This window comes from Glossina fuscipes, unplaced genomic scaffold (genome assembly GCF_014805625.2).
Source record: "Glossina fuscipes isolate IAEA_lab_2018 unplaced genomic scaffold, Yale_Gfus_2 263, whole genome shotgun sequence".
NCBI lineage: Eukaryota > Metazoa > Arthropoda > Insecta > Diptera > Glossinidae > Glossina > Glossina fuscipes.
Window position 1 is genome coordinate 417,374 of NW_023998606.1, and position 26,816 is coordinate 444,189.

The 26,816-nt window shown below is 33.7% G+C and overlaps 1 protein-coding gene across 5 annotated transcripts in view; it reads left to right on the forward strand.

The window, feature by feature from the left end:
* Positions 1-22,874, forward strand: part of LOC119642862 (cytochrome b561) — a 41,974-nt gene extending 19,100 nt beyond the window's left edge. The window contains exons 1-6 of one of the 5 annotated variants that reach the window (XM_038042164.1): positions 4,071-4,419; positions 4,800-4,831; positions 20,373-20,596; positions 20,661-20,889; positions 20,952-21,116; positions 22,112-22,872. In XM_038042164.1, the coding sequence (XP_037898092.1) occupies positions 4,396-4,419; positions 4,800-4,831; positions 20,373-20,596; positions 20,661-20,889; positions 20,952-21,116; positions 22,112-22,262 (825 nt within the window). In that variant the 5' untranslated portion in view covers positions 4,071-4,395 and the 3' untranslated portion in view covers positions 22,263-22,872. Of the gene's footprint in view, positions 1-4,070; positions 4,420-4,799; positions 4,832-7,912; positions 8,145-20,165; positions 20,297-20,351; positions 20,597-20,660; positions 20,890-20,951; positions 21,117-22,111 lie in introns of those variants that run through there. The other 4 variants (XM_038042165.1, XM_038042166.1, XM_038042162.1 and 1 more) reach the window with 4 other exon arrangements.
* Positions 22,875-26,816: the final 3,942 nt, after the last annotated feature.

Genomic DNA, 26,816 nt, shown 5'->3' on the forward strand with positions numbered 1-26,816 from the left:
CATACAACAAAACGGTGCATATTTGACCCAAATCGGACAATCCGAAGCATGTTAAATAAAGTCCTGGAATTCATATAAAAAGAATGGATTTCTTTTTCCCCAAACTAATATATATAACAACTGTTGATTACGAGTATTATTTATTATCGTTGTCATCAATATTATTATTGTTATTATTATTATTATTACTAATCTTTAAAATCATTACTATCGGAAATGTAATATATTCGCTTTTATAACTAGCTTTCCGATTTGTCCATTTTAAAAGAGATTTTATGAACACCAATGAAGCTGAACGTAGAGTTGGTTAAATCAGAAAATATCAAAAAAAATCGTGAATGTCGAAAAATATTTTTGTGACAAAACTTCGAATTCTGGCAATTTAAAGGAGAAGTAAATGAGCGCAGATTTGAGAAGGCGTGAAAGCTTTACTTACGTGGGAACCTAGAACTTTGGGCTTGCACAGAATATTATTGCAAAATAGTACCATCATCGTCTTCAGTATAAGTAACATAAATAACATTCAATTTTCATCCGCTTGAGTGGTCGAGTAGGCAAGAGTCTCGACTAGCAACTTCAGTGGTCGTGGGTTCAAATCTCAAGTGCGGTAGAAAGCCGAAAGCCTTAGTGTTCTAAGACTTTTAGTCTTAGAATTTATTCTCTGGCTAAGTTTATAATAATAATAATAATAACATTCAATTAGGAAATCAGATTGGATAGATGATTGGGATACATTTTATTGTAATAATAAGCAACAAAGTAAAAAGATTTAAAATAATTTTTATATTTTTATTATTATTATTATTTTAATTTTAGATTAATGAATTGAATTCTTTATCAAAAACCTAAAAGGAATATTTATCAAACTTCTAAGCTATAATATACGTTTGGCAAAAAAGTTTGCAAAAAGGTATGAAAGTTTTATTACAGCCCTGTTAAAAAAACCAATATTTTTAAAGTTTTTTTAAGTGAGATTGTTCTTGTAAAGTTTGTCCCGTGCATGGTTGTTGTTGCAAATTCTAATTTTTGTTTACATTTGCCATGCACGTGCTATTGTTTGCAACAAAGTAAATTTTACGCTCAGAAATTGAATTTTATATTCTCAGCATTTTTTCAGGGCATCCATAAGAAATGTACGGCAAAGTAAATTAGCTCTTCGCGCTAATTCTATTACTCTCAAATGCTTCCAAATTCAAACTCGTTTTTTCTATTCTGTCTCAATTGTAAACAAATTCAGACCCGCTCATTTAATTACTCCTATATTGCACCAAATTCGAACGTGCTCTCATATGACACCAAATTCGAAGTCGCTGTTTTAATTACTCTCATATGGCACCAAATTCGAAATCGCTAATATACAACACGAAAAAGAGTGTTGCTCTTATACTAGAATTAGTTTTCGAGTGTGAAAAGAAATTTGAAAATGAATATAAAATGCACATAATTTATGCCACTGCTGAAATAAAGCGAAGTGCTCAAAAGAGATTCGAGAAATGCGGAGAGTTCTCGAGGAGATTCTGATCAATATTGATGATGAGTTAAGAGAACGAATCGGGAATGTTGGTCGTGCCATGCATATTCACCGGCCCGGGAAAAATAAATAAAAATATTTTATTGAAAAGATGCAATAATTACACTCTTTTTTAACATTTTTTAACTCGTGCGAAGAAAAACTAAAATCAGCCAAAGCAACGTTTGCATATGCATGTTATAAGAAGGGATTTCGTTTCCGTTTGCTTAAAACCCAAAAACATTTGAATAGTTTTAATACTAGACTCTTTCTACCCTATGAAGGTAGATAAATTTGATTATTAATATGATGGGATGCTATCTTCGTGCTCATTTCTTTTTTCAGAAGTATGTCAGCAACTGAAGATTTGTTAATGGAAAAGTTAAACCTGTAAGCAAAGTTCAGCTACAAGAATAAACTAAAGAAGAACAAAAACATTGTAAGAAGTGGATTTCAGTCTCGCTCATTTAAATTACTCTTATATGGCTGCGAATCGAGGTGGTTTTCAGGCCCGCTCATTTAAATTACTCTCAGATGACTGCGAATCGAAGTGGTTTTCAGGCCCGCTCATTTCATTACTCTCAGATGCTTGCGAATTGAGGTGGATAAAAATCAAAATTAATCAAACAGTTTTTGAAAATCTTCTCGAATTGGCAGTTGATAAAAGACAACACAATCGCAAAGTTGTGAAAAGTTGAAAAAAAGTGATTTCCTTACCATACGTTTCCAATTATAAAATAAATGAAAGATATAAATGTAATGTTCAAATGTCCACTTGAGCGAAGTTGAAGAGGAGCACAATCCACCAATTGCTTCAGAAAGTGCTTCATCTTTTCCAAATAATCGAACTTCGCGATGGTTATAGGATGAGCGAAAAGGCGAAGCCCATTCAATCTGTTGCTGTAATAAGTCATTTCGAAATCTAATTTCAGAAATTTCCTTATGTACACGATTTCCATCGCTAAGGCAAAAGCACTATAAATGTTAGGTGCTTTCATATTTTGGCCATTTTTTCACTTGAAAATGACATTTATTAAGAAAATGAATAGAATATATGTTGATCCAAATATTTTCTACAACTTTCCCCCTTCTCTCTGGCAACGTTATTGATTTGGCAGCGATCCAATGATTGAATAATTTTCATACTTCTTCAGAATGTTGAAACCGCATGACTGAATCGATCTGAAGGCACTACTGCTCCTAGATCTGCATCGTCCAAATTCGGGAAGGTGAATGTCTATGTCAATTTACTATTATAAGTAATTTTTTACCACAACACATTAAAAATTATATCTATCTTCTATATAAAGATTCAGTTGTCGTAGGAACGGTTATATGGGGGAGGGTGCAAACAAGTGCCACAGCTGAAGCAAATTTTTCATACCAATTGAGAATGTCCAGCTGCTATCACAGAGCAAGTTTTGTCAGCAAACTTTAGGAATTGAATTTTTTTCCATATGACGACTTTTGAAAATACGGCGTCGCATGAAGAATGATCGGAAAAAGCAATCCAAACTTTTTTTTGAATAGCGTTCGTCCTTGGGTCGAAGCACGTCAGTGTATAAAATTTCCTCAAAATATCTCAAAAATTGCGATCTGTATGTAGCCTGAACAGAAATTTACTTGGGCAGACGGAAAATGTTTCTAAATCGATCGGTATAAAAAAGGTGGGTCTATTTTAAATCGATCGCGTATTACATATGTCCATCCAAACTTAATGTATCCTATACCACAGCTGGTGTAGGATATAAAGACATGAAAAGCAAAGCTCAAATGATGTGGGTGATAGGGATACCCTTTTACAAATAAATTAGAGCCCTACCTATATACAATATATAATACAAACTGCTCAGGGTTTATGCAAGTATATTAAAGAACTTTTGGTGCAGGTTGTTTGTTCTTCTTGCTTTTTAGTGCAGGTTGCTTATTCTTCTTCCTTTTAATATAAGTTGCTATCGGCTTTGCTTTTGCTTACATTTAACTTTAATTTATTAAAATCGGACCAGAAAATAGTAAGACCAAAGTCTTCATTTCTTCGCTGCAACAGATCGTCCACAAGTCCAAGCTAGCGCGAGAGATAAAAAGAGATAAAATTGTGCATCATCAGCATACCATTCCGCTTCCTTCGAACATGTGTTTTTTAGCATCCGAAATTTTATGCTCAAAAATTAAATTTTATTAATCTCTACTTATTGAAGCCTCTGCATAAGAAAAATGAGCTTTATTCTCAGTAAAAGCCAAAAAAAATTTTAACTTTGAGAGGAGATTTTTTCGAATATTTTACTTGTCTCTGAAAGAGAGGGAGAGAAAGAAATAGAGCTATACATTTTCTGTTTTTTGTGATTTTTTTTAGTGAATTTCAAGAAATCAAGAAAGGCGGAGGTACTGTTTTTTTAATATAAAATTAAAGTTGATGTGTAATACCTAACTTATTAAAGCGTCAAACCACAAGAAAATCTAAAAAAAAAAAATAAAGAAACTTTAATTAATATTCATTATCGTTGCTTAATTTTTCTTTTTAAAGTTATCGTGATCGAAAAATACATATTAGAAAAATTTAAATATTTTGTAAACATTGTTGCAAGAGTGCGCGTCAATAGCAAAGAATTTAAAAGCGACAGTGCGCAGTTTCCTTTAAATTAATTAATATAACATAACACTTTAGGTGCGGAAAAACTTAAAATCTATGCCGGTTATTCGAATATGAAAATTGTACAAAATAAAGTGAAATGGGTCATTTTGTTTCGTTGCTTTTGTACTGAATGCGTTCGTTATGTTGCATCATATACATTTTTCTCAGTTACCCTATATCAAGATGAGTTCAGCAGAAAGCATAATTAAAGGGAAAATAATTTTAAAAGATTTGGCTACAAAGTTAATTTAAAATGATAATCACTGTAGACGTGGAGGTTTGTGTACATTAAAAATTCAAAAGAATTAAGGGAAAACAAGAGAAGAAAAATATTTTGTTACTTGTGTCTGCAAAGCAATGCAAAGTATATGGGTGATAAAGATATCTTCTGTTGTCCTAAGGTTTCCATAACTGAGCTGAATTTTAAGTACGAAATTATTATCTTTAATTTCGATATGAGATTTTTGATCATCCTTTATTTTAATTTTGCTGGCAAATTAGCAATGGATCGCTCTTAGCGGAAGACGTGTTAAATATTGATTACATATGTTACATACGTGTTACACGAAGCTTCAGTTAACTACTTGATTACTTTAGATTTATTACTGTTTTACTCTGATGAGAAATGTTACCTTCTGTCTCTCTCTGTCTTTTCAGGAAGACGTATATGTGTTTAGGCAATATATCAAGTAATTACAGACATTATTTGCAAATTGACTTTTATTCAATAAAACAATCGGTTGAATTTGTATATCATGCATTACATCTGAACAATTCAAAATTGATTCGTGGCAGCAATTTTATAGTCTCTCTCAGATGAGTAATTCTATGGCCTGCACCGAATTCGTTGGCTTTACTTAATCAGTCAGTATATTGATGTATCTCTATTCCTCGTAACTTTTTCTTACCTAGTTGTTGGTTTATGCGTTCTTTCGCAGTCTTATATTAAAAACAATTTCACATATCTATTAGTATACCTCCCGGTAGTAGTAACGACTGTATAGGTTTATGGGTGATAAAATGATGAAAATTATTATCTATCTCTCTTTTTGTCTTTTTGTCAACTTTACAGATGGTCTTTGCAAAGCTTCCGTTTCTCTCCCATTTGAAGAATTTTAAATCGGTTTTACATGGTACCAAATTACTTTGCAATGAATTGACAATGGAATGAATTAAATAGTTTTGATAGATTTTTCGGCTGATTTGCGCGATTGCATTTCTTGCAGCCCTATTTCGTAACGGTACTCTTTTTCCCCAAAACATCATTATACAGTTCATGAAATTTGACATACCAGCAGCCTTATGAAGATTTGTTATATTAATTAGAACTGCGATCATATCTCCAATTTCTGTAATCTTTCGCCTTTTCTATAATTGCTTTTTGTTGTATTGTCAATTGTTAATAGACTATGTTATATGCATATGCATGTGTGTGTTTAGTAAGTATTCTATAATACAATATCGTGGTTACACAATACTGCGTATAATAAATTGTTGTAAATATTATTGCTATGCTTTTGCTAATAATTCACTTGGTAGAATCCGTAACCTAGTTTTTGGGAAGCAGATCATTGGGCTTTAATTTATTTAGTCAGGCATTTCAAGCAGAGGTTCTTAAGCCATTTCTGAGTTAGTACTCAAAAATTTTCGAGTGCAGCAATATGAAGGAATTGTTTTACTCATGTGATAAGTTTACGCAAGCGTTTGTAATCATATACTTTCTATGTTTATGTGATCTTCCCTTCTTTCGAATTTTCACATATATATAAGACATGGTCATTATCAATAATTTCGTCGAAAATCTTCAGGCGTTGAAGAAGCGTTGTTTGCTTGATTACAAACTGCTAACATTAATTAAAAAAGACAAGTATTGGACAAATTTTAAAAGTTTCGCTTTCGTACGTCGTTCGAGATTCGGAAATGCAGAAAACCCGACTTACAAGATACGATCATATCGACTGGGAATTTCGGTAGGTCAAGAGGGAATATGATTCTGTAGGTCTGCATATGGAAATGCCAGTAAAAAAAGAAGTAAGCACTTTATCTTTATTGTGTTTTCGTAGAATTCTATGGAAGAAAGATATTTTTATCTTGGGTAAGTAAATCTCGACTTTTGGACCACACTTATACCACGTACTTCGAACTTTAGACTTTTTTTTTATGTTCTTAGCTTACAACTTTAATCGCTAAAAGAGTTTTTGTTTTCGTGCTCGGTGATATGTTATCCGTTCTGACTGCCGCCTTTAATAGAAATTCCATTTTAAATAACTTAAGTAACTTAGTACATGCGTGCTATTTCTTTTGTACATTAGTGATCTTCCGTCGGTGATTAAATGTAGGCGGATGATGTTAAGTTGTCGTTTACCTCGAAATCGCTCCCCTGTTTTCTACAATCCGATTGGTTCGTGGATTTAGGGGTTTTATCTGACCAAAGGTAACGTTTTAATCTGCACATTGAGCTGTCTATTAACAAAGGCCTTCAGTGTTTGGTTTTATTAGATGTTTGTCCAATAAGTTTGACGACTGATAACAACGAGATTGCAAACGAGTTTGATGCGACCAACACTTGGTTGGTGGGCTCCTTCCGATGGGTGTTACGTTGATTCAATAGAGTTACTCTTAAAAATTCTGCCGCTATCGACCTTAGAAATTTGAGGTGGGATTCGCTGGTCTCCTTGGCGCCGTATGGAAAGAGATTGCTTTTAGTTCTAGTTTCAGGTTTAGGTTTTGGTATTCCTAGGTGTTTCGCTCTTAGGTAAGTTAATAAATGGTGCTACTGGCTCGTCTATCTTATTAGAGATTAATTTCTCTATCCTGACCGTACTTCGAGAAATTTTATTTTCATAAAACTTAGCCAGTGCGTCCGTTCAGGGCGTCCTGCAAAAATCTAAATGATACCTCTAATTTTATCTCGGTATCGTATTCTTTAAATATGATCAGATGAACACTACACAAAATGCGGTATCGTATTCTTTAAATATGATCAGATCAACACTCCACAAAATGCGTGCCTTGCTTGCCAGGTATCTAAATTAACTTCTAATTTTCAAACTTTGTGTGATTCGTTATTAAAATGATAATATGCGCTATTGTTTATTTCCAAGCTATTTTAGACAATGAAATAAAACATACTTCGATTTCTGAGTCACAGTTCAGGGTAATTTGGCTGTCATGTCAATTGTTTGTTCTTCTTTACCTTCCAGGTTTTCGATTTCAAAGTAATTTAAGTGCTATTCATAATCGGGATTCTTTAATAACGACTCTTGTAGAGCTATAGGATTGCTTGAGGAAGTGCCCTTTTCCTCCTAATAACATTCACAGAAAGTTCGATTAGATTATTCCCCGTTTATTTGCTTTTAAATGTAGCTCTAACGCAATGTGTTTCTGTTTTTTGGAGGTGCGAAAACATCCAGTGCCAGCCTCTTTTAAAGTGCGTGCCTTTCACCCGCTAAAAGCCACCTACACTCTCAACCCCTACTCTGTGGCATTAACGCAATAGGTGAAAAACATTATTTGTAGAGTTAGACAAGTAGGATATAATACGGATATCCAAATAAGAAACTTTTTTTTTTAAACCCAATGGACGGAGAGGAATGGATGTACTACATTATCTCAAAAATCCTTTCACGTCACACAAGATGAGAAAACATACTAACGACAAAGAATGAGTTGTTACGTAAATAGATTAAAAGAGAAAAACTGGGAAATAAATTAGCGAGATTAAATTAAACTAAGAGAAAAAAGAAAAAATTACTGCACGCGACATAATATGTACATAATTCCTATTTAAAATTCTGTTGCTAGTTGTTAAAAGAAAAGCTAAACAAATAATTTTATATGCACTGACGCTGCGTGGCTAATTTTATACTATCCTGTACATAAGAAAAACATTCTTAGAGAATTCGTTTTGTGCAAGCGTTCAATTGTCTTAGATATTTTTAAAGTTGTGTAAATGCGTGATTGCCATCTAAACAAAATGCCGCGTGGTGGTACTACAACATCGTGAGTAAAGTTCTAATTTCAATACTTAATTAAAATTAAGTCAAAACACATACTCGGGCAAGGCCGATCCTTAAATACCTTACACCACATTGTCTAACACAATTCTTATTTTTATTACAGAGCACACAAATTGTATCTTGTTTCTATATAAAGGTGTATAAAGGCATATTTTTCATGTGCATATTTATGGGGAAGCGGGCCCAAAAAGCAACCTAATGTAGTACAAGTTTAATCCTTACATAGGGTAGAATCCAAAAATAGGTAGATGGTCCAAGTTTTGCAGAGTTCATTTTTATATGAAATTACTATAATATTATACGTCAATTTCGATCACCACACATTAAAACTGACTTTTCTACTTAACAAGGAATTTTTCGCGAAAACTGTTATTAGGGTGGGATCCAAACAATTGGACCGATCTGAACCATTTTCAATAGCGTTCGTCCTTGGGCCAAACCTCTCATTAAAATATCTCAAAAATTGCCACTTGTAGCTTGAACAAAAATTTACATACACAGACATCAGACGGGCAGACGGTTAAGCGGGCAGACGGTTAGACGGGCAGATAGGCTTAGATCAATTCAGATAATGATGCTGTCTATCTTAAGCCGTTCTGCGTGTTTACATATGACCTTACGAAGTTAAAATGCACTGTATCACCAGTGGTGTAGGGTATAACAATTTTGCTGCGCAAATTTTGCTGGCGAAATCTCGTATCTTATATGCATTGTTTCTGTAAATAGTAACAATCAATTTTTTTTTTAATTTTTTATTATATTTCTGTATGATTTCTTGTTTTGTTTATATTTGTATTTTATATTTTTGTTTAGTTTTTCTCATCAATTTGATATTTTTCAATATCGTTCAGTTATCAATTACCTTAGCAGAGGCGCGAACCAAGTGTGACGATACCTACCAACCACCTTTTACCAATCGCCAAAACTTTACGTCAGTGAAATATTAACGCATTGTCTAGAATGGCTGCAAAAGGTTCGGCGCAATTTTTTTCATTTGCGATTTTCATAACTATCAAATTCAAGCAGGAATCGATTAAAATGTAGATTTCATATCAACTATTTCAAACACACTTTAAATCTTTAAAATTTTCAGTTAAATTGCGATATACATTGAAACAACAACTCTTTTCCATTTTTAACATATAATTTAATGTTACATTGCACATGCTCCGTGATAACTATCGTTCTAAAAAAAAATTGGATACTTCCCTTGAAGGATAATAGTGCTTGTATATGCCTTAAACTAGGCTTACGCAAGATTTTTTATGCTTATATAAAAAAAATGAGAGGATTATTCAATGTTCGCATTTTTACATACGAAGGTACCAGCCTTTGTCCAAACTATAGAAAAAAAACAGGAGCTCTTCAAAAAACGGGAAGATTCAACTTTTTTTTTGTATATACCGGCTGTACGTTATAAAGAAGACAACGTAAAATCTAAAAATTGGGAAGAAGGAACTCAAAGAGAAGAAATTGGAAAATATTGGTTTTAATAATATATTGACAGACTATGTAACTGTATACAGGCACATTTACCTTAAGTTTTGTATAAATATTTAGCATCTACCTACCATAACAACATCATTGCCATCATCACGGTCAACTGGCACATTCACGAATAACGAAATGCTCTTTACTTTTTACGAATCGCGGCAAGGGTAGTACATATCAAAGATTCGTCTTAAGGTGAATATTGCTTTTTACATTTTTTTTATACCGGTTTATGTGTAGTGCAGTGTAGAAGTTCATTCATTTCACATACTGTTTTCATAGCATTATTTGTACATTTACTAGCTGTTTTTAAGTCTGCATCTGCGTCTCTGACCAATGCACATAGCTACATAAAACTTAAGGCATAAACTGCACAGTACTTAATAGTGCATTGCTGCCCAGATGTAAATCTATGTAACATATAAAACGAAAAAAAAATTTTTTTAAATTATTTTTGCTCCCTGCTCGTCTTCGCTGGACCAATGGCAATAGACTATTTTAATGTTGTTTAAATTGTGTGGAAGAAAAATTGTACTCGTATATATATAAAAAAAAAAAAACCAAGTAATTGTATATCAGGCACAATCAAATTTAGAATGGTTGCACGTTCACTGAAATGAGATAGAGTAGACTTTGGCATAGCCAGGCAAAAAGATTAATTTGTGCATAAAAAAAAAATAAAGTTGTGTTTTTCATTTCATTCGACAGAACCCAAAAAGAGAGTAAGTGATGAAAATGATAAAAATATGAAAAAAAACGGGGCGTAAATTGTGCTCAGCTTGAAAAGTATCTCTGATACGTTACAATCGGCTGTATCAGTGGTCGAATTGAAGCCATGCCTTTATAAAAGTTTTATATGAGTCGAAGATGTATTTGCATAAGTTTTCTACGAATATCTGCGATAGATGGGAAGTGTTGTGATGATCGTGGGTATGGTTGCGAAGCGTTCAATTAAATACTTATCTTGCACAACATTTAGGGGCATGAAGTAACAAATGGAGACTTTTGAGAATAATGCATGGCAAACAGACGGAAGCTTAGATATGGGTGAACAAACAAAGCTTTTCAGATCAGTCTCTACCATAAAAAATTATTACGGTCTTTACCAATAGTGTAGCCAAACTAGTATACCCCTTTTCTTGGATGACGACTACAAAACTTCTTTGCATGTAAATATTGGTCTGTTGACATCTTATTACAGATCCAATTTATTCATTGAATTCATTATTTCGTGCTTATAAATTAACTCTTAACGAGACCTTTCGTATCTGCAGCAATAGTAATGAAAATAATCCCTGGCTCTTTTCTCTGTTTTCAAAAAAAATATCAAAAAGAAAAATATGTGAAGAATAAATTTTTTGAATTATGACTTGATTGTTATTACGTAGCGATTCACATGCAAAGGTTTTTTATAAGCAAAAAGTTATTTTCCTAGTTTAAAAGCTTCAATTTGATTAACAAAATCCCATTAAAGAATACCAATTAAAGTACTAGAGCAAAATAATTTATTATACATGTTATGAAAGCTAAAGTATTTTTAAATATTAATATGAAATAAATTCAAAGAATTTCCTTAGAAAATGTTTTATTTACATGACTGGGGACCCGGTAAACACATGGTCTTTAGACTTAGATTAGCAATGAAACCGACTTGTAAACAACCATTTTTGTTTTTTAAGATATACGATTATTATGTGGAAAATGGGCAAGTGTACAAATAAAGCTTTATATATAAATTTATATATAACAATTTTTACAAATATTATTTTTGCTTCAAAAATACTTTAAAATATTTAGTTTGCAAAACTTTTACCAACATGGTGACTAAAATGCGTTTCTGCCCATGTTACCTTCTTATTTCGAACAGCTTTTTGTTGAGTCGATGATGTGAATTGAGAATTTCATATACTCCCACTTCGACGAGGGAGAGAAATATGAAAACAGTGCTCAATTCAATTCCTAAAGCAAGTAGTTAATATTTCCAATTGATTGAAAGCCCTTTTCCTAATAAAGCACCGGCTCGGAAGAAGGTTTAATACACTGTTTTCGTTCACGTTTTAAGAAAGTTTCAATTCTTTGCATTGCCGGCATATACGGTAAATAATTTGTGACCAATCATCCCTTCATACGAGTCGACAACATTTTCTTAATAAGAGCGAAGTCAACTTTATTCAATATATTATCAAGTCCCCGGTTTCGCTAATTAGCTGTTGATTTCTAATGTTAATTGATTAATATCGTATCACTCTTAAACATAATACACTTTGTCTGATAAAATGATTGAATAGATGGTTTACCTAATTCATCGACCTTACAGACGTGAGATACCTAAGACAGTTTTCCTAAACGCGTCTCCATCTTGCTTCTGTGTGAAAGAGGCGTATTGCAGGCTTCATTTTATAGCAATGGCTTTAAAGGTTAGTTGGTTTAGTTGCGCCTAAGTCGAATAAGAACTCACAACACCAATTTCTTTTTAAACTTTATAAGTTGTTTAGATATTTTGTGACTTTGTCTGCATTTTCTTACTTATTGGAAAGTAAGTCATTCGTAAGTGGCGATGTCGAAGATTTTCTAACAGGAAACTTACGCAGCCGACCTACATTAATATTGTGCATACCGTACTTGCTACAGTTGGTTTCATTTGTGTTTGTACATAATTTTTTGTACCATCAGCAACTTTCCGATGTCATTTCTTTTTGCAATAGCAATAAAAGAAGCAAAAACTCTATTGAAAATGGTTCAGATCGGTCCACTTTTTTGACCACACCCCACATAACGTCCTGTTCAGAGAAAAATTGTAATTTTCAAAATTTTTCGGCAAAAGTCGTTAAGTAGTAGTATTTCGCCATTGGTATGAAAACTTTGCATCGGCTGGTGCAATTTTTTAACCCTTTTCATATAGCGAAAACTGAAGTATATAAAAAAAAAGCTGTAATTTTTTCTTCGTCTTTCAATGCTTCACGATGAAAATTCTTTCGCAATGGTTTTTGAACATAAAAAAATTAACTGTGCCAAATTTTGATCATCTCAGCCTATTTTTTAGATGCCATCCTAATAACGACTTTCGCAAAAACTGATCCTGTAGAGCAGAAAAGTTTAACGTGGAAGTTGACCCATAATAGTATAGTAATTTCAAACAAAAATTACCTCTCCAAAATTTGGACCGTCCTTTTTTGGATCCTTGGATCCTACCCTAAGTAAGGACTGTATATGTACAAGGCTAGGATGCGTTTTGAGCCCGCGTTTCCTTAAACGGACACGAAAACTATACCTATATATGGAAACAAGATATAATTTTTTGTTCTATAATAAAAAAAAGATTTGTCCTGAACAATGTGATGCGGGGTATTTAATAGTCGGCCTTGCCCGACTATAATGTTCTTACTTGTTATTATGTTAGCGTTTTTGAGGAGTTCTACATTGAATTCGAAGTACAAATGTAATTCTATGCACGATAAAATCAACACTATACAGAATCGGCTTATAAACGGTGCCAAGCTTTTTCTTTATGGATGAAAGCCGTCATTCAAACCGTAAACAAAAAACATGTATTATTATAAAGGGAATAGCGACGCAAAAAGAAATGGAAAAGATATGGAAAAATTCATGAAAAGAAAGCAAAAAAATTGTGGAACGCTTGGCTCCCTAAAAAAATATTTAGATAAAAAGGTAATTATTTATATTTTAGAAACTTGTTTAGTAAATTTAATCCGTTCATTACTCAGTCACTTAGTATTTTTATTTACGTTGCATTCACTATTATCGCTTTGCAAATTAAAAGAACCATATGTATGCTGCAAATGAAGACAAGCTGGAAATATTAATTTTATATGAATTTGACATCGTTCTTATCGACTTGTTTATTCATATTTTACTATGCGACAAAAACACTACTAGTTTTTTGCTGCAAAATTATTCGATAGTAACTCGCACAAGCGTGATGATATTATTAGTTTGGGGAAAAAGAAATCCATTATTTTTTCGGTAGATGGCTGCACTGATAGATTTCTCGTAAAGTATCGATCAAACAATTTCAGATTTATGCTCGTTGGAAAGGTGACATTTCGCAGTAAAAAAAATTCTTTTGCTGTTTTTTGTTTGGTGCATTCAGTTGTGAGTTACAGGGTGTTAAAAATGAACAAAGAGAAAATTCGGTATATTTTACTGTTTTTCTTTGACAAAGGCGAAAATGCAAGCCAGGCGGCTAAAATTGTGAATGGTGTTTATGGTTCCCTGTGCGAAAACGATCGTGGTCAAAGAGCGGTGAAGCACCTCAAACGGCCAGGAAGGTTTTGCAATGCATTTGGTGGGACTGGAAGGGGATTATTTATCATGAGTTGCTTCCATATGGCTAAACGCTAAATTCTGATCTCTGCTATCAACAACTGGACCGTTTGAAGATAGCGATTGACCAGAAACGGCCAGAATTGGCCAACAGGAGAGGTGTCGTGTTCCACCAGGACAACGCTAGGCCACACACATCTACAGTGACTCGCCAGAAACTTCGGGAGCTTGGTTGGGAAGTTTTAATGCATCCACCATACAGTCCGGACTTGGCACCAAGCGATTATCATATTTTTCTTGCATTGCAAAATTTCTTTATTGATAAAAAATTGGAATCTAGGGAGAATTGTGAAAATCGACTACTAGAGTTTTTTGCAAATAGAGACCAGGACTTCTATGAGAGATGCATTTTGTAGTTACCTTTAAAATGGCAACAAATCGTACAACAAAACGGTGTATATTTGACCCGAATCGGACAATCCGAAGCATGTTAAATAAAGTCTTGAAATTCGTATAAAAATAATGGATTTCTTTTTCCCCAAACTAATATTATATATTTCCCCACACTTTTAATGCAAGTACCTAATAATCACATAACACTTGCATTAACTTTGCGTTTAACACACTTATCAGTGCCGTTATTGTCAACCGTGATTGATGATACTAAACTGTATCCATACGTATGTAGTCGCAAATAGATAGAACGTTATGTATCCTCTGCATTTCCTATTCGAGAAATGAAGCATCCGGATTTGTGGATGCTGGCCAAATATATCTTAGAATCCTCATTGCTAAAAATTTTATTGGTGATTATTATTATTATTATTATAATTTTAGACTAATAACATAAATTCTTAGACTAAAAGAAAAAGACATTGAGCAGTAGCAACGCATGCTATCGGCTCTAATTTCTAAAAGTACATCGAATGCAAAAGATTTAATAAAGTATTGTATTGATATTCTGTTCTGTAGCTGATTTTATGATGTCCATAGGATTAGTGGTTCCAAATGCAATACTTCTAACCCAGGAAATGTTAAGGCAGTCACACAGATTGTAGATTTCCTTCTATAATATTCTCTTTAATTTTTCTGCCAATATATCTTCGAAGACCCAATTTTTCCATAACATCATCCATAATTAGAGTTGCAGAAGCAGCATACTTCGCCGCTCGATCAGCTTGCCCATCTCTCAAAAAACCGATATGACTTGCTACATAAAGTAATTTAATTTTTTCGCCGGTTGTTGCAATGCTATTCCTTAATTTGTTGATAATGCTCCATCTCGAAGTCGAAGGATTTCGTATAGGGTCTTAATACAGACAAACTCAGGAACAATGACGGTTTTGAGTTTGTCTTTATGGGAAAGCTTCGCAGCTTCTGTTATGAGAGTTGAAGCACTTTCGCGAAATATCTGCTTGAGAAGAACCTGTCCTGAAGCATCTACCACGGCACAAGCAGGTGGCAGGCCGGAAGATTTTGAGACGTCTATGTATAAAAGATTCCAAAAGTTACTCTCCAATTCTTGGGTTTTTTCAGTTATTAAATTATTGAAGACGTAATATCTTTCTTGTGCATAGACAGCGAAATGTCAAAAGAGTAGTCTTTCAAAACCCACGGAGGTTTAACACCAAAATACCGGAAAATTTTTAAGGGAATGTCCAATTCCTTTGCGAGGTACAGACAATAGTCAATTGCGGATGGTGACTTTCGAATTTTCTTGGCAGTAATAATCCTTCTTACATCTTCACCGAGAATAGATTTGCTTGAATTAAGAAACTTGGGGACTATTTTAGTTTTTCACTCATCTTTTTTCAATTATAATAATGTTGATGGGCGTCGTCAAAAAAACATAGCAACTTGCTCTGACGGCTTGGTGATAGACCATTTTAAGGATGTTGATATTACATTTGGATCTATCGCCATAAATTATCAAAGGATAGTCAATCTTGTTTAAAACATGTTTTTTAGTAAGATAAGCAACGCTGTCAATGTGAGCATGGCTTTTCCAAGCAACGTACTGTATGAAATTCACCCTTGCTAAAATCGAATAAATTATAGAGTTCTTGCTGACAAAACGATTGCGACGGTGGGATATAGAGCGAAAGCAATGTAAATTTTATGTTTAAGATTATTTGTATCGCTATGGCTTGTATGAGCTTAAATTAACGGGTTTGTAAGGTATATTTGATTTTATAAAAACATCAACTCCTTGTTTGGAATATGAATTTTGATCAGCATTCGTAAAGTATCCAGTACATGATACGGGTGTAATTGGATTAAAGCAACTTCTACAATGGGTCTTTCGAAGGAATATAAAGGTGGGATTTAAATCACTTATGAGTGTACGGGGTCTATCAAAATTATTAATAAGTCCCTTAATGTTCCTTTGTAGAATTTAGAAACTTTATTTAATTGTAATGACATGAAAAAGGAGTGGTAGGTGGGTTATATTGATATGTCAGCGTCTCCGTCGAAAATGCCGCTATAGAAATTTTGCGTGAATAATTTCATCTTACCAGCAGCATAATCTATGCTTATGTGGTTGCTAAGATTTGAAGTGCAACGAGTGGGCACACGTGAATAATTTGAAACTGAAGGTTGATTAAGGGATGAAAGATTGGATTCATTACAAATTGTAATTTGTGGACTAGAGTTGAGAGCTGGTGCTTCTGGGGAATTCAGTTGATTAGGCTTTAGGATAGGTGTTGTTTTAATTGTTTTTAACATTTCTGGTGCTTTGATTTTTTCAATACCATTTTTGGCGGGTGAAGAAAATATTGAATTGTAGATCAATGGTATTTAAGATTTACATTCAAAACAAATTTTGATTACTTGAATACTTTTAGTTGGTTTTCTCAAGTAACTTTCATTTCCTAAAGCATAGTTTACTGCATACATAAGTAATTAAATTTTTAATTTTAGTATATAACATAAGATAATATTAGGCACTGGATGCGGTACTCAAGATACACTTGCAGCACTTGACCACTCTTTCTTCTATGAAACGCAGTCGTTTTTCGGAAGGTCATTGAACTATGCGCTTTAATCAGCGGACTTATATGTGTAGTCGTACGACATTACGTTTCACTCTTTATGACCACAACAAGCAATTTTGTGTTCATTTATGTATATATCTTGCAAATAAATAACAATCTGAACTGGTCTGCTCACCGCGCGTAAGATATATTAAAGCTTGGCGTACAGCCAAAATATTTTAAAACATTAGTTAACTACGAACAAATTGCATCTTAGTATAATGATGGGTAATACAATGAGTGCAAGAAAACAACGCCGCTTTTTTCACGTTTTTTTTGCAGCATCACTCACTTGCGATACGTGTAAATGCGGTAAAAAATGTTTGCGTTGTTTGTTAACAGGTTTCCGTCAAGGTTCACAATTGTTTTGAGGGTACTGACGACACCTTTTCATGCACAAATGTTTGCGTTTATACACATTGCAGACGACGCGGAAAATGCATTGAACCTCGTATACTTAAAGGGTAAAGTTCCCAATAAGGAGCGATTTGTGCAATAATGTTTTCTGAATTATTGAAAATGTAATTAAGGCAATAAGCATAGGAAAGTAAATTTTAGATATTTTACAATGTTACTACTTAATTATATTACTGTACCTATACAGATGCTGTCAGCATCTGACTGGAAAAATCAGAGATTGAGAGAGAGAGAGAGAGACAGACAGAGTGGGAGAGAGAAAGAGAGCGAGAGAAAGGCAGAGAAAGAAAGAGTGGTAACTTTTTAGAAAGACGTTGGAAAGAGAAACGCCAACGTAAGAAATAAACGCACGAAGTTCTATTGAAACCAAAAACGATTTTATATATTGAATTACGAACGCGTACTCAGTGGTTACATTCAAAACAAATATAAAAGGAAAACAGGACAGAAATAGAGTTTATATATATATATATATATATATATTTGCGTTTATACATGCGCTTGTGTGAGTGTCCGTGTATTAGTGTTACGGATTCATTTATATATCTTTATTTTAATATATACGTTGCATTCAAACTCCAATAATCCGTGGTAGTTGCGTCGAACAGTAATGCAAATGAGAACTGATATCGTTTTTATAATATAAATCCACACATTCTCTATTTTTTGTGACTTTTTTTAGTGAAGTTTAGAAATCAAGAAAGGCGGAGGTACTGTTTTCTTTAAAATAAAATTGAGGTGGATGTGTAAAACTTAACTTATTAACGCATCAAATCACAAGAAAAATCATAAAAAAATAAAGAAACTTTAATTAATATAATATAACATTTCTTGATTAGTGCTAACAAATTTCCGAGTGCAGCAATATGAAGGAATTGTTTTACTCATGTGATAAGTTTACGCAAGTGTTTGTAATCATTTACTTTCTATGTTTATGTGATCTTCCCTTCTTTCGAATTTTCATCCAATGCTTCGTTAGCCCGTCCAGCCATTCGTTAATAACTTCATCCATTTGCCTTTCTATTCGTTTCCTGCCTGTAATGACGTAGCTACGTATGGAATATTTCAATGAAAAATTTTTCACATATTTATAAGGCATGGTCATTATCAATAATTTCCTCGAAAATCTTCAGGCGTTGAAGAAGCGTTGTTTGCTTGATTACAATCTGCTAACATTAATTAAAAAAGACAAGTATTGGACAAATTTTAAAATTTGTAGTTAATTTATTGCAACACAAACTGAAGAGAACGTTTTTTTATTATGTTATCTTCAATTTTTTAAAAATTTTTGGACGAAGTTCTTTTGAGTTCTAACAAAGAACCGTGATCCTTTCTTAAAGCACTGTTTTATTGGGAATAAGAACATTGAGTACCGTCAAAAAACGAATTAGCAAAATCTGCATTAAATTATTTATATATCACTAAGTGCAAGTTTAAATTAATTTAAATTTATCATCGTATCAAGTTTTTGCTGTGGGAACATTTCAATTATTCGAAGCTAATGTTTAAAAGCGTTAAAGAAAACAAAAATAAAAACTAAAAAAGACGGAAATTAAATATTAAAAAATCGAAAAAGCAAACTTATGTTCTATTATTTTTACATTTAATAACGTTTTTTTATTCAAATACAAAAATTTAAAAAAAACCTAACATTAAGAGAATTAGATACATTTATTTCCCAACATCTTTCCGTCGTCCGTCGTTTTAAACAACTTCTTTCCTTCGCCATTATTTGTTAAAGAATTTTGACGACTGACGATTGCTTTCAAATTTCATTTATGAATATCAAACACAAATTAACGTCAAACGTTTCGCTTTCGTACTTCGTTCGAGATTCGGAAATGCAGAAGAGTTGACCTACAAGACACGATCCCATCGACTTAAAATTACGGTAGGTCAAGAGCGAATATGCTTCTGTAGATCTGCATACGTTTGTGTGGCTTTACGTAAAAGGTATCCAAGGTATCCACAAATGAGCAAAAGTTCATTTAGTATGCATAAGCAGTTTTTTTTCCTACGGCGGGCGCTACAAATCAACTGGTGCAAGCAAAAAATGCGAACATGCTTTACGCATTCTACTCTCCGCTTTCATTTATTTGATAATAATATTAAAATAACCCTCTTTTAGGCAGATAATATATCTTCATTTGAGAAATTTGATAAACATATTAAGACAAATTTTTTCGACTATATTCTTAAAAATTCTGAGTTTAATAACTTAATTCTCCGCTCAGCTGTTTTTATTTTGCAAAAAATTATTGCGCAAAGTAAATATTATCACATTTCTCCCATATTTCTCAATTCATTAAACCCTCATTAATACCACATTGTTCCTTTTTTAATTATACTAAAGGTTGTTGTTGTCTTAAAATAACATCTTACCTTTCTTCAACTAAAAGTTAACTAAACTGCATAGAAAAATTTTTAATCGTTACTTTTTAAGGTTCTTTCAAAAGAAACATTGTGCAAAACATTTTGAAACGCAAAATAGGAAAAGCCTGTTAATAGCAATTGAAGAACAAATTTAGGCAATTTTTGGCGTAGATTCTGTAAATTTGTGGTACCCTAAATACAAATAGTTGAAAGAATAATTACATAATTAAATTATAAATACTCTTTAACTGAAATATCGCTTGAGATAAGACAACATTAAATAAATTTGAACGTTTGAGTTTCGTCAAACTGAGCTAGTGCTTTGTAGGTAAAAAAGTATGGCAGACAAAAAAAAATCAAAACAATCGGAAAATATTTGAAACCAAATTTTCTCTTCGTCAGTTTTATCTCAAAAAATAATGTCATTTTTGAGACCTTTTCCGCGAAGTTTACAGGGCTTCCTTTCACACAAACATGAAGACTCAAAACAAGATGATTTTATAAAGGAGTTAAAAGGCGCTATGCGTCATGGCCCGTAATATGTTTACGAAGATTTTAGAACTGACAACTACTTTTTAATTAACAAAAAGAAAAATTTTATCTCATTCCAGACGCTACGAAGAAGATTCTGAAAATGCTTGGAATTGCTGCTCGTGGTTTGAGTATTTGCTTATTGTTATACTATCAACCGTTTTGCTGATAGGTGTTTTGGTCTTGACGTTATTCTGGGTCATATTTTATCGTGGAGGCTTTGCTTGGGCTGATAGCCCGCAACTGCAGTTTAATTTGCATCCAGTGCTGATGGTGGCAGGATGTGTAACATTTTCCGGATTTTGTAAGAATAGTATAAAAATAATTGGGAGTTTTTTTTAATTGATATGCACGTGCTTGCTCTATAGCAATACTTTTATATCGTTTGTGTCGTTGTATAAAACATTTGTATGTGAAATTGACTCATATGTTGTTCCATGCTTGTGCTATACCATGTATTGTTATGGCTTTCCTAGCAGTATTTGAATCCCATAATTTAGTAGAGCCACCAAAGCCGCACTTTTACAGCTTGCATACCTGGTTAGGTTTGATAACAATGGCAATGTTTGCTGTGCAATTTATTGTTGGGTTTTTTAGGTAAGTAACTACATCACTACATAAAAAGCGATTGTCTTACGTAAAGGTTTTGCACTTTTTAGCTTCCTGGTTTTATTATGTTGTGAGAATCGCACTTATTCCTGCCGATCTGCCATGGTACCTATACATGCTAGTTTTGGATTGGCCAACTTTATGATGGCCGTAGCAACGTGCGTTACTGGTCTGGTGGAAACTGAACGCCAACTGGTTGGCGAAACTGGTCTAAGGTAAATTTGAATATTTTTTTATACATATACATATACATTTAGCGAAAGGAAAAATTTTTTTATGCTCAATTCCTATATCCCCATACCTACCGGAATTCTTTAGCACTACCAATATCTGATGTCCTGTTGGGATTCATATAAAAAGACATCAACAAATCAGTGCATACGTCCACTATAAATACTTGCTGATGTTGGAGGCAGCTCCATCCCCTTAATTATACCCTACACCACTTTTGGTACAGAGTGTATTAATTTAATGCGGTCGAATGTAAGATGGATCATCTTTTTTATTATACGGATCGATTTAGAATCATTGAATTGATCTAAGCCTGTCGGTCTGCCTGTCTGTCCTATGAAAGGATGAAACTTGCATTACATTAAGTTGCGTTTTCGGACCGCTTACCCGTAAATACGGACATGAAAAATATGCTTTTATGCAGAATCAAGAGATAATTTTTGTGTTCTATAATAATAATAAAAATTGTGTTAGACGATGTGATGTAGGGTATATAACGGTCGGCCGGCTATAATGTCTTTACTTTCTTGTTTTAATTACTATCAGGAACTAATCTATGCAGCAAATTCCATCAAAATATCTCAAAAATTCCGAACAGCAGTTTGAACACAAAAATACATAAAACTACCACAAATGGTGCAGGGTATAAAAAGGAAAAAGTTAGTCAGAGGTCTAGAAATTAGCGAAAGGAGATAGAAAAGGCCGCAGAAAATGCTTTCCTCTTTTCTCTCTTATTAATTATTGTTGCACTATTTGTCGCTAATTAATCATTCGATTGTCATTGTGACTTCATTACGTCATTGCTGCGCTTGCAGCAACTCATGCTACTTTTATTAGAAACCAATAAAAAATGCATGGGTAATAAAAATATCGCATACTGAAGCACTTGTTTCCTTACCTGACGGCCGATGTAAAGTATTTATTGTGTTAAATGATATATGTTGAAACTTTAACTTCTTTTTTTTGAAATCGTTTTCAGTACTCGCAACTCGGAGATAGAACATTACATCATGAATTCAATGGGAGTAGTATTTGTCGCTTTGGGTATTATTATTTCGGTAGCCGTACGTAGATCTAATGCTCCTGCCACTGCCAAGGTTTATGTAACCGAACGACTTGAAATTAATTAAAGCAAAAGACACCAAACAACAAAATTATGAGAATTCAAACCACCAACAACCCAAAGAACACCACAGAACAAGTCAACAGAAATTTGTCAAATGTATGCTGCTATAATTATATATATTTCCTTAAATCTCTATATGTCCATTAGATATTTGTCTTTTTAATTATTTGACATTTATTAAATTAAGAAGCTAGTTTTCTATAATGAAACAAAACTTAAAACATTTCTTTCCCTTTTTCCAAATACTTATGTGTATGTATATTGTGTCTTAAACTCCAAGACTAGAAGAAAATTAATGCCAAAACTCGTTCTTAAGACGAAATCATCTCGAAAATCAAAGTCAAAATCAAATTCCATTAGATAATCTTGTATTTTATTATAATTATATCCATAATATATATATATCAAAATTAACATTTAAGTATAGTTATAACCTGTAGATCTTTCGCACAAAACGTCTGTGTTGTCATGTAACTTATTGGTAGTTTTTTTCGCTATCACCTTTCACATATTGATTCAAAAAGGTAGAGATAAATATATCATGCACTAAAATATATACAAATGATTAATCATCGACAACAACAAAAGTAACAAAGAACCAAACTTAACAAAACTATTATAATATTTATATTTTGTATTTTGTAAAACACTTAAGCAATAATTGTAATTAAATTTTTTCTTATACAAACAAATAAAAACAAATATATAAATAGTCGCAAGAAAGAAACAAACAGCAATACGAAAATGAATGAGTTTCTATAATTAATGAACAAGTCATTTGGTGGTGTTATTTATTTAAAACGATTAAAATCAAGTTTGGCAACTCTGCGCGTGTCTTGTAGTCGCGTTTTTATTCTGTCAACAAATATATCAATTTTTTTAGTTGTATTTCTTAACTTTTTGCTTTATTCGTGTTTAAATTTAACAATTCTCTTAAAGAATAAAGTGTGAATGTATTGTATATGAATTTATTAACCATTTATGTGAAAAAATCATTTTGGTTTATTGCAAGCAACAATTGAGCTCTTGGTAAAAGTCTCTCTTTTTGCCTTTTAATCTGTGTTTACAGTTTCCGTTAGTTTTCGCTCTATATTTACAGTGGGCAGGGAAGTGAGAAATTTGCTTTAATTTTCCTGAAAATTTGTGCCGTGGAAAAATTATTTATTTATTTATTTATTTTTTTTTCTTTTTCGTTTTTTTTTTCCTTCTTAAGCTACTTTTTTTTGTTTTCAATGGACATGGATTGTTTATTTACTCCATGTCGTGCGAAAACTGGCCCTGAATCTGAACGATTCATTTCTTGCTGGTTGTGTGATCGTTTTGGACATGCAAAGTGTGCTGGTATTACCGGCCGTGCTGCTGATGCAGTCCTTGACCCTTCTAAAGGTTTACGATGGTCATGTCCTGACTGTAGAAAGCGGGATATTGATTTCTACAAGCTCTTCACGGAGACGAGAAATTGTTTCTCAGATTTGAGCAAAAATCTCGGCTCTTTGTGGGAGAAGTTTGAATTAATCAAGACTAGGTTTGATGAATGTCGGTATATTGCGCAGTCATCTTCCTCTCCAGCTAACATAGTCTCAACGCGTAGCGTAGCGTGTGGTTCGTCACCTCCTAAGTCCGTTTCGTTGGTGCAAGTTAGCGATTCCCTAAAGGCTACAAATAATGTTAGTGTTTCTGCTACGGCTGAGTCGGTTGGTAACATAGATGTTACAAATAGTCCGAGAAGTCCTTCTGGCTTGAGCTATGCTGAAGTGGCAAGGGTATCTCCTCCCATAGATGTCACTCAATCTTCTCAGGCGTCATTGCCCAAAACTAATAAGGGTAATAGTAAATCGTCCTCTCCTCCTCGCTGTTCGGGTGTAAATGCTGGTCGCCAAACTGAGCAAGCTGCTCGTGCAAGTGTGGTTACGCTCTCTATATTTTCCCCAACTCATAACTCCCCATCCGTTAACCCTGCTGCTCCTAGTACTGATGACATATGCTTGAAGGCAGTTCCTCCTAGAAAGGCCATATTTGTGTCAAGACTGGCACCAGATACATCTGTTGAAAACATAAGGGGTTATCTGGCTGCGAAAGCCCCTTCTGTCAATTTAAAGCGAGTTAGTATTTTCAAACTGGGTCCTTCTCAAGCTAGAGCTATCTCATCTTTTAAAATTCTAGTTCCGACCGAAAATATGGATTTGATTTTAAATAAAACTTTGTGGCCGGTTGGATCATTAATTAAGGAATTTATCCCTCGGGACCGACCCCGTAATGCGAATGCATTAGCTCTTTCCCCTTCAAAAAACTAAATACTTCTTCAGCCTCATTTTCTCTCATTTATCAAAATGTTAGGGGCCTAAACTCAAAAATTCGTTCTACCTTCCTAAATTCAGTGAGTACGGAGTTTTCCTGTCTGGTCTTCACTGAAACATGGCTGAAGCCAGTTCTACATTCGTCGGAACTTTTCCATAATTCGTTTCAAGTTTTCAGAAACGATCGTTTGTATCGCAATGGTGGTGGTGTTTTAATTGCTATTTCTACGGCACTCCCCACCTATTCGTTTGAATTTCCAACTACTCCCGATGTTGAATTTATCGCCATTCGAGTGAAATTTCCTAACAAACACTTATATGTGACCTGCTCCTATATTCCCCCAAATTCGGATATCTCTGTATATAAGAAACAGGCCGCCCTCATTTGTTAAGGTGCCAAGCAATCTAAATCTACCGATATAGTCCTTGCGTTGGGTGACTTCAACTTGCCTCAAGTCAATTGGTTTTACAGTGATAGTTCTGGCTGTTTGATTCCTTCCTCAACATCTGATAAAGCCGTTGTGTTCTTCAATGAATTATTTGATAATAATTTAGTTCAATACAATGGTACCCCTAATTGTAATGGGAGATTTCTTGATCTCTGCTTTGCAAATTTTCCTGAGGTTTGCGTTAATCGTTGTCTTCCGTTTAGTTTACCTGAGGATCCATATCATCCAGCATTGGGTGTTTCCTTTCATTACAAGTCTGTTGGTTCGTTGAACCTCTATAACGTTCCAAATTCAAATTTTTCATATCAACGTTATGATTTCCATAAAATCAATGTTTCCATACTAAAATCTCATCTTTCTCATTTTGTGCTCGATTTCTCAGAGGGAAGCATTGATAGCTTACTGTCGTCGTTCTACAATGTATTAAATCAAGCTATTTCTGCATCCGTTCCGATCAAGCAGTCCCGTCCTCGAAGTAAGGATCCCCCGTGGTTTAATAAGACAATTAAATACTACAAGAATAGGAAAAACAAGTTGTTCAAAAAATTTTCGAAAAGTGGTTCTTCTTTCGACTATTTCGCTTACTCTGTTGCAAGGCATAAATTTAATTCCCTCAACCGCCAATACTACTGCAGATACCTTCAGTTTGTTAAATCCTCCTTGTTTGCTAACCCTAAATACTTTTTTAAGTTCGTTAATTCCAAAAGAAAAATCTCCATAAACCCTTCGTTTGTGTCTTTTAATGGCTCCGAGTCCTCGGATGATTTTGAATCCTCAAATCTATTTGCGGAATACTTCCGACAGAACTTTTCAACTGCCAATTTTGATTTATCGGAAAATTATCCATATTCGATTTCCAATTCGGTTTCAATTCCTAACTTTGTTATATCGGAAAATGACGTTTTTGAAGGATTGAACTCTCTGAAATATAATTGTTCGCCTGGACCCGATGGCATCCCCTCATGTGTACTTATATCTTGTGCTGGCGAGCTTTGTGATGTTATCTCAAACATTTTTAATAAGTCTTTGAATTTAGGTGTTTTCCCTTTGTGTTGGAAGACTTCTTTCCTTATTCCTATTCACAAAAGTGGTAGTAGGCAACTTGTAGAGAACTACAGAGGCATCGCCAAGTTGAGTGTCTTACCTAAACTGTTCGAGCGAATTGTGGCTCAGCATATAGCCTTTTCCATGAAATTGTATATTTCTCCTTTCCAGCATGGTTTTCGAAAGGGAAGACCAATCTGTTGGAGTTTACTTCTCATGTTTTCAAGGCTTTTTCTAGTGGTTCTCGCACTGATGTCATTTACACTGACTTTAGCAAGGCGTTTGATATGGTTAATCATAGACTTCTTAGATTTAAAATCCAGACCTCTGGCTTTCCTCTCTTCTTAGTTGAATGGTTAAGCTCTTATCTGTATGGTAGATCATTCAGGGTTTTGTTTAACCTCATTACCTCGGATGAATTTCCCGTGACGTCTGGCGTACCTCAAGGTAGCCACTTGGGACCTATTTTATTTAATCTTTACATCAATGATTTGCCCTCCGTGATTAAATTCAGTAAGATTTTAATGTATGCTGATGATGTGAAACTGTTTACTTCTTTTTCCGTAGAATCGCAATCACATCATCTTCAAAGTGATTTGAACAATTTGGTTGCATGGTGCTCCCTCAATCTTCTGAAGCTAAATCTAAATAAATGTAAGAAGCTTTCTTTCTTAAGAAGGAAGTCGTTTAGTACCCAATACTTCATTGATTCGCACAGGTTGGAAGACGTCGATTCGTTCATTGATTTAGGCGTTCTATTCGATTATA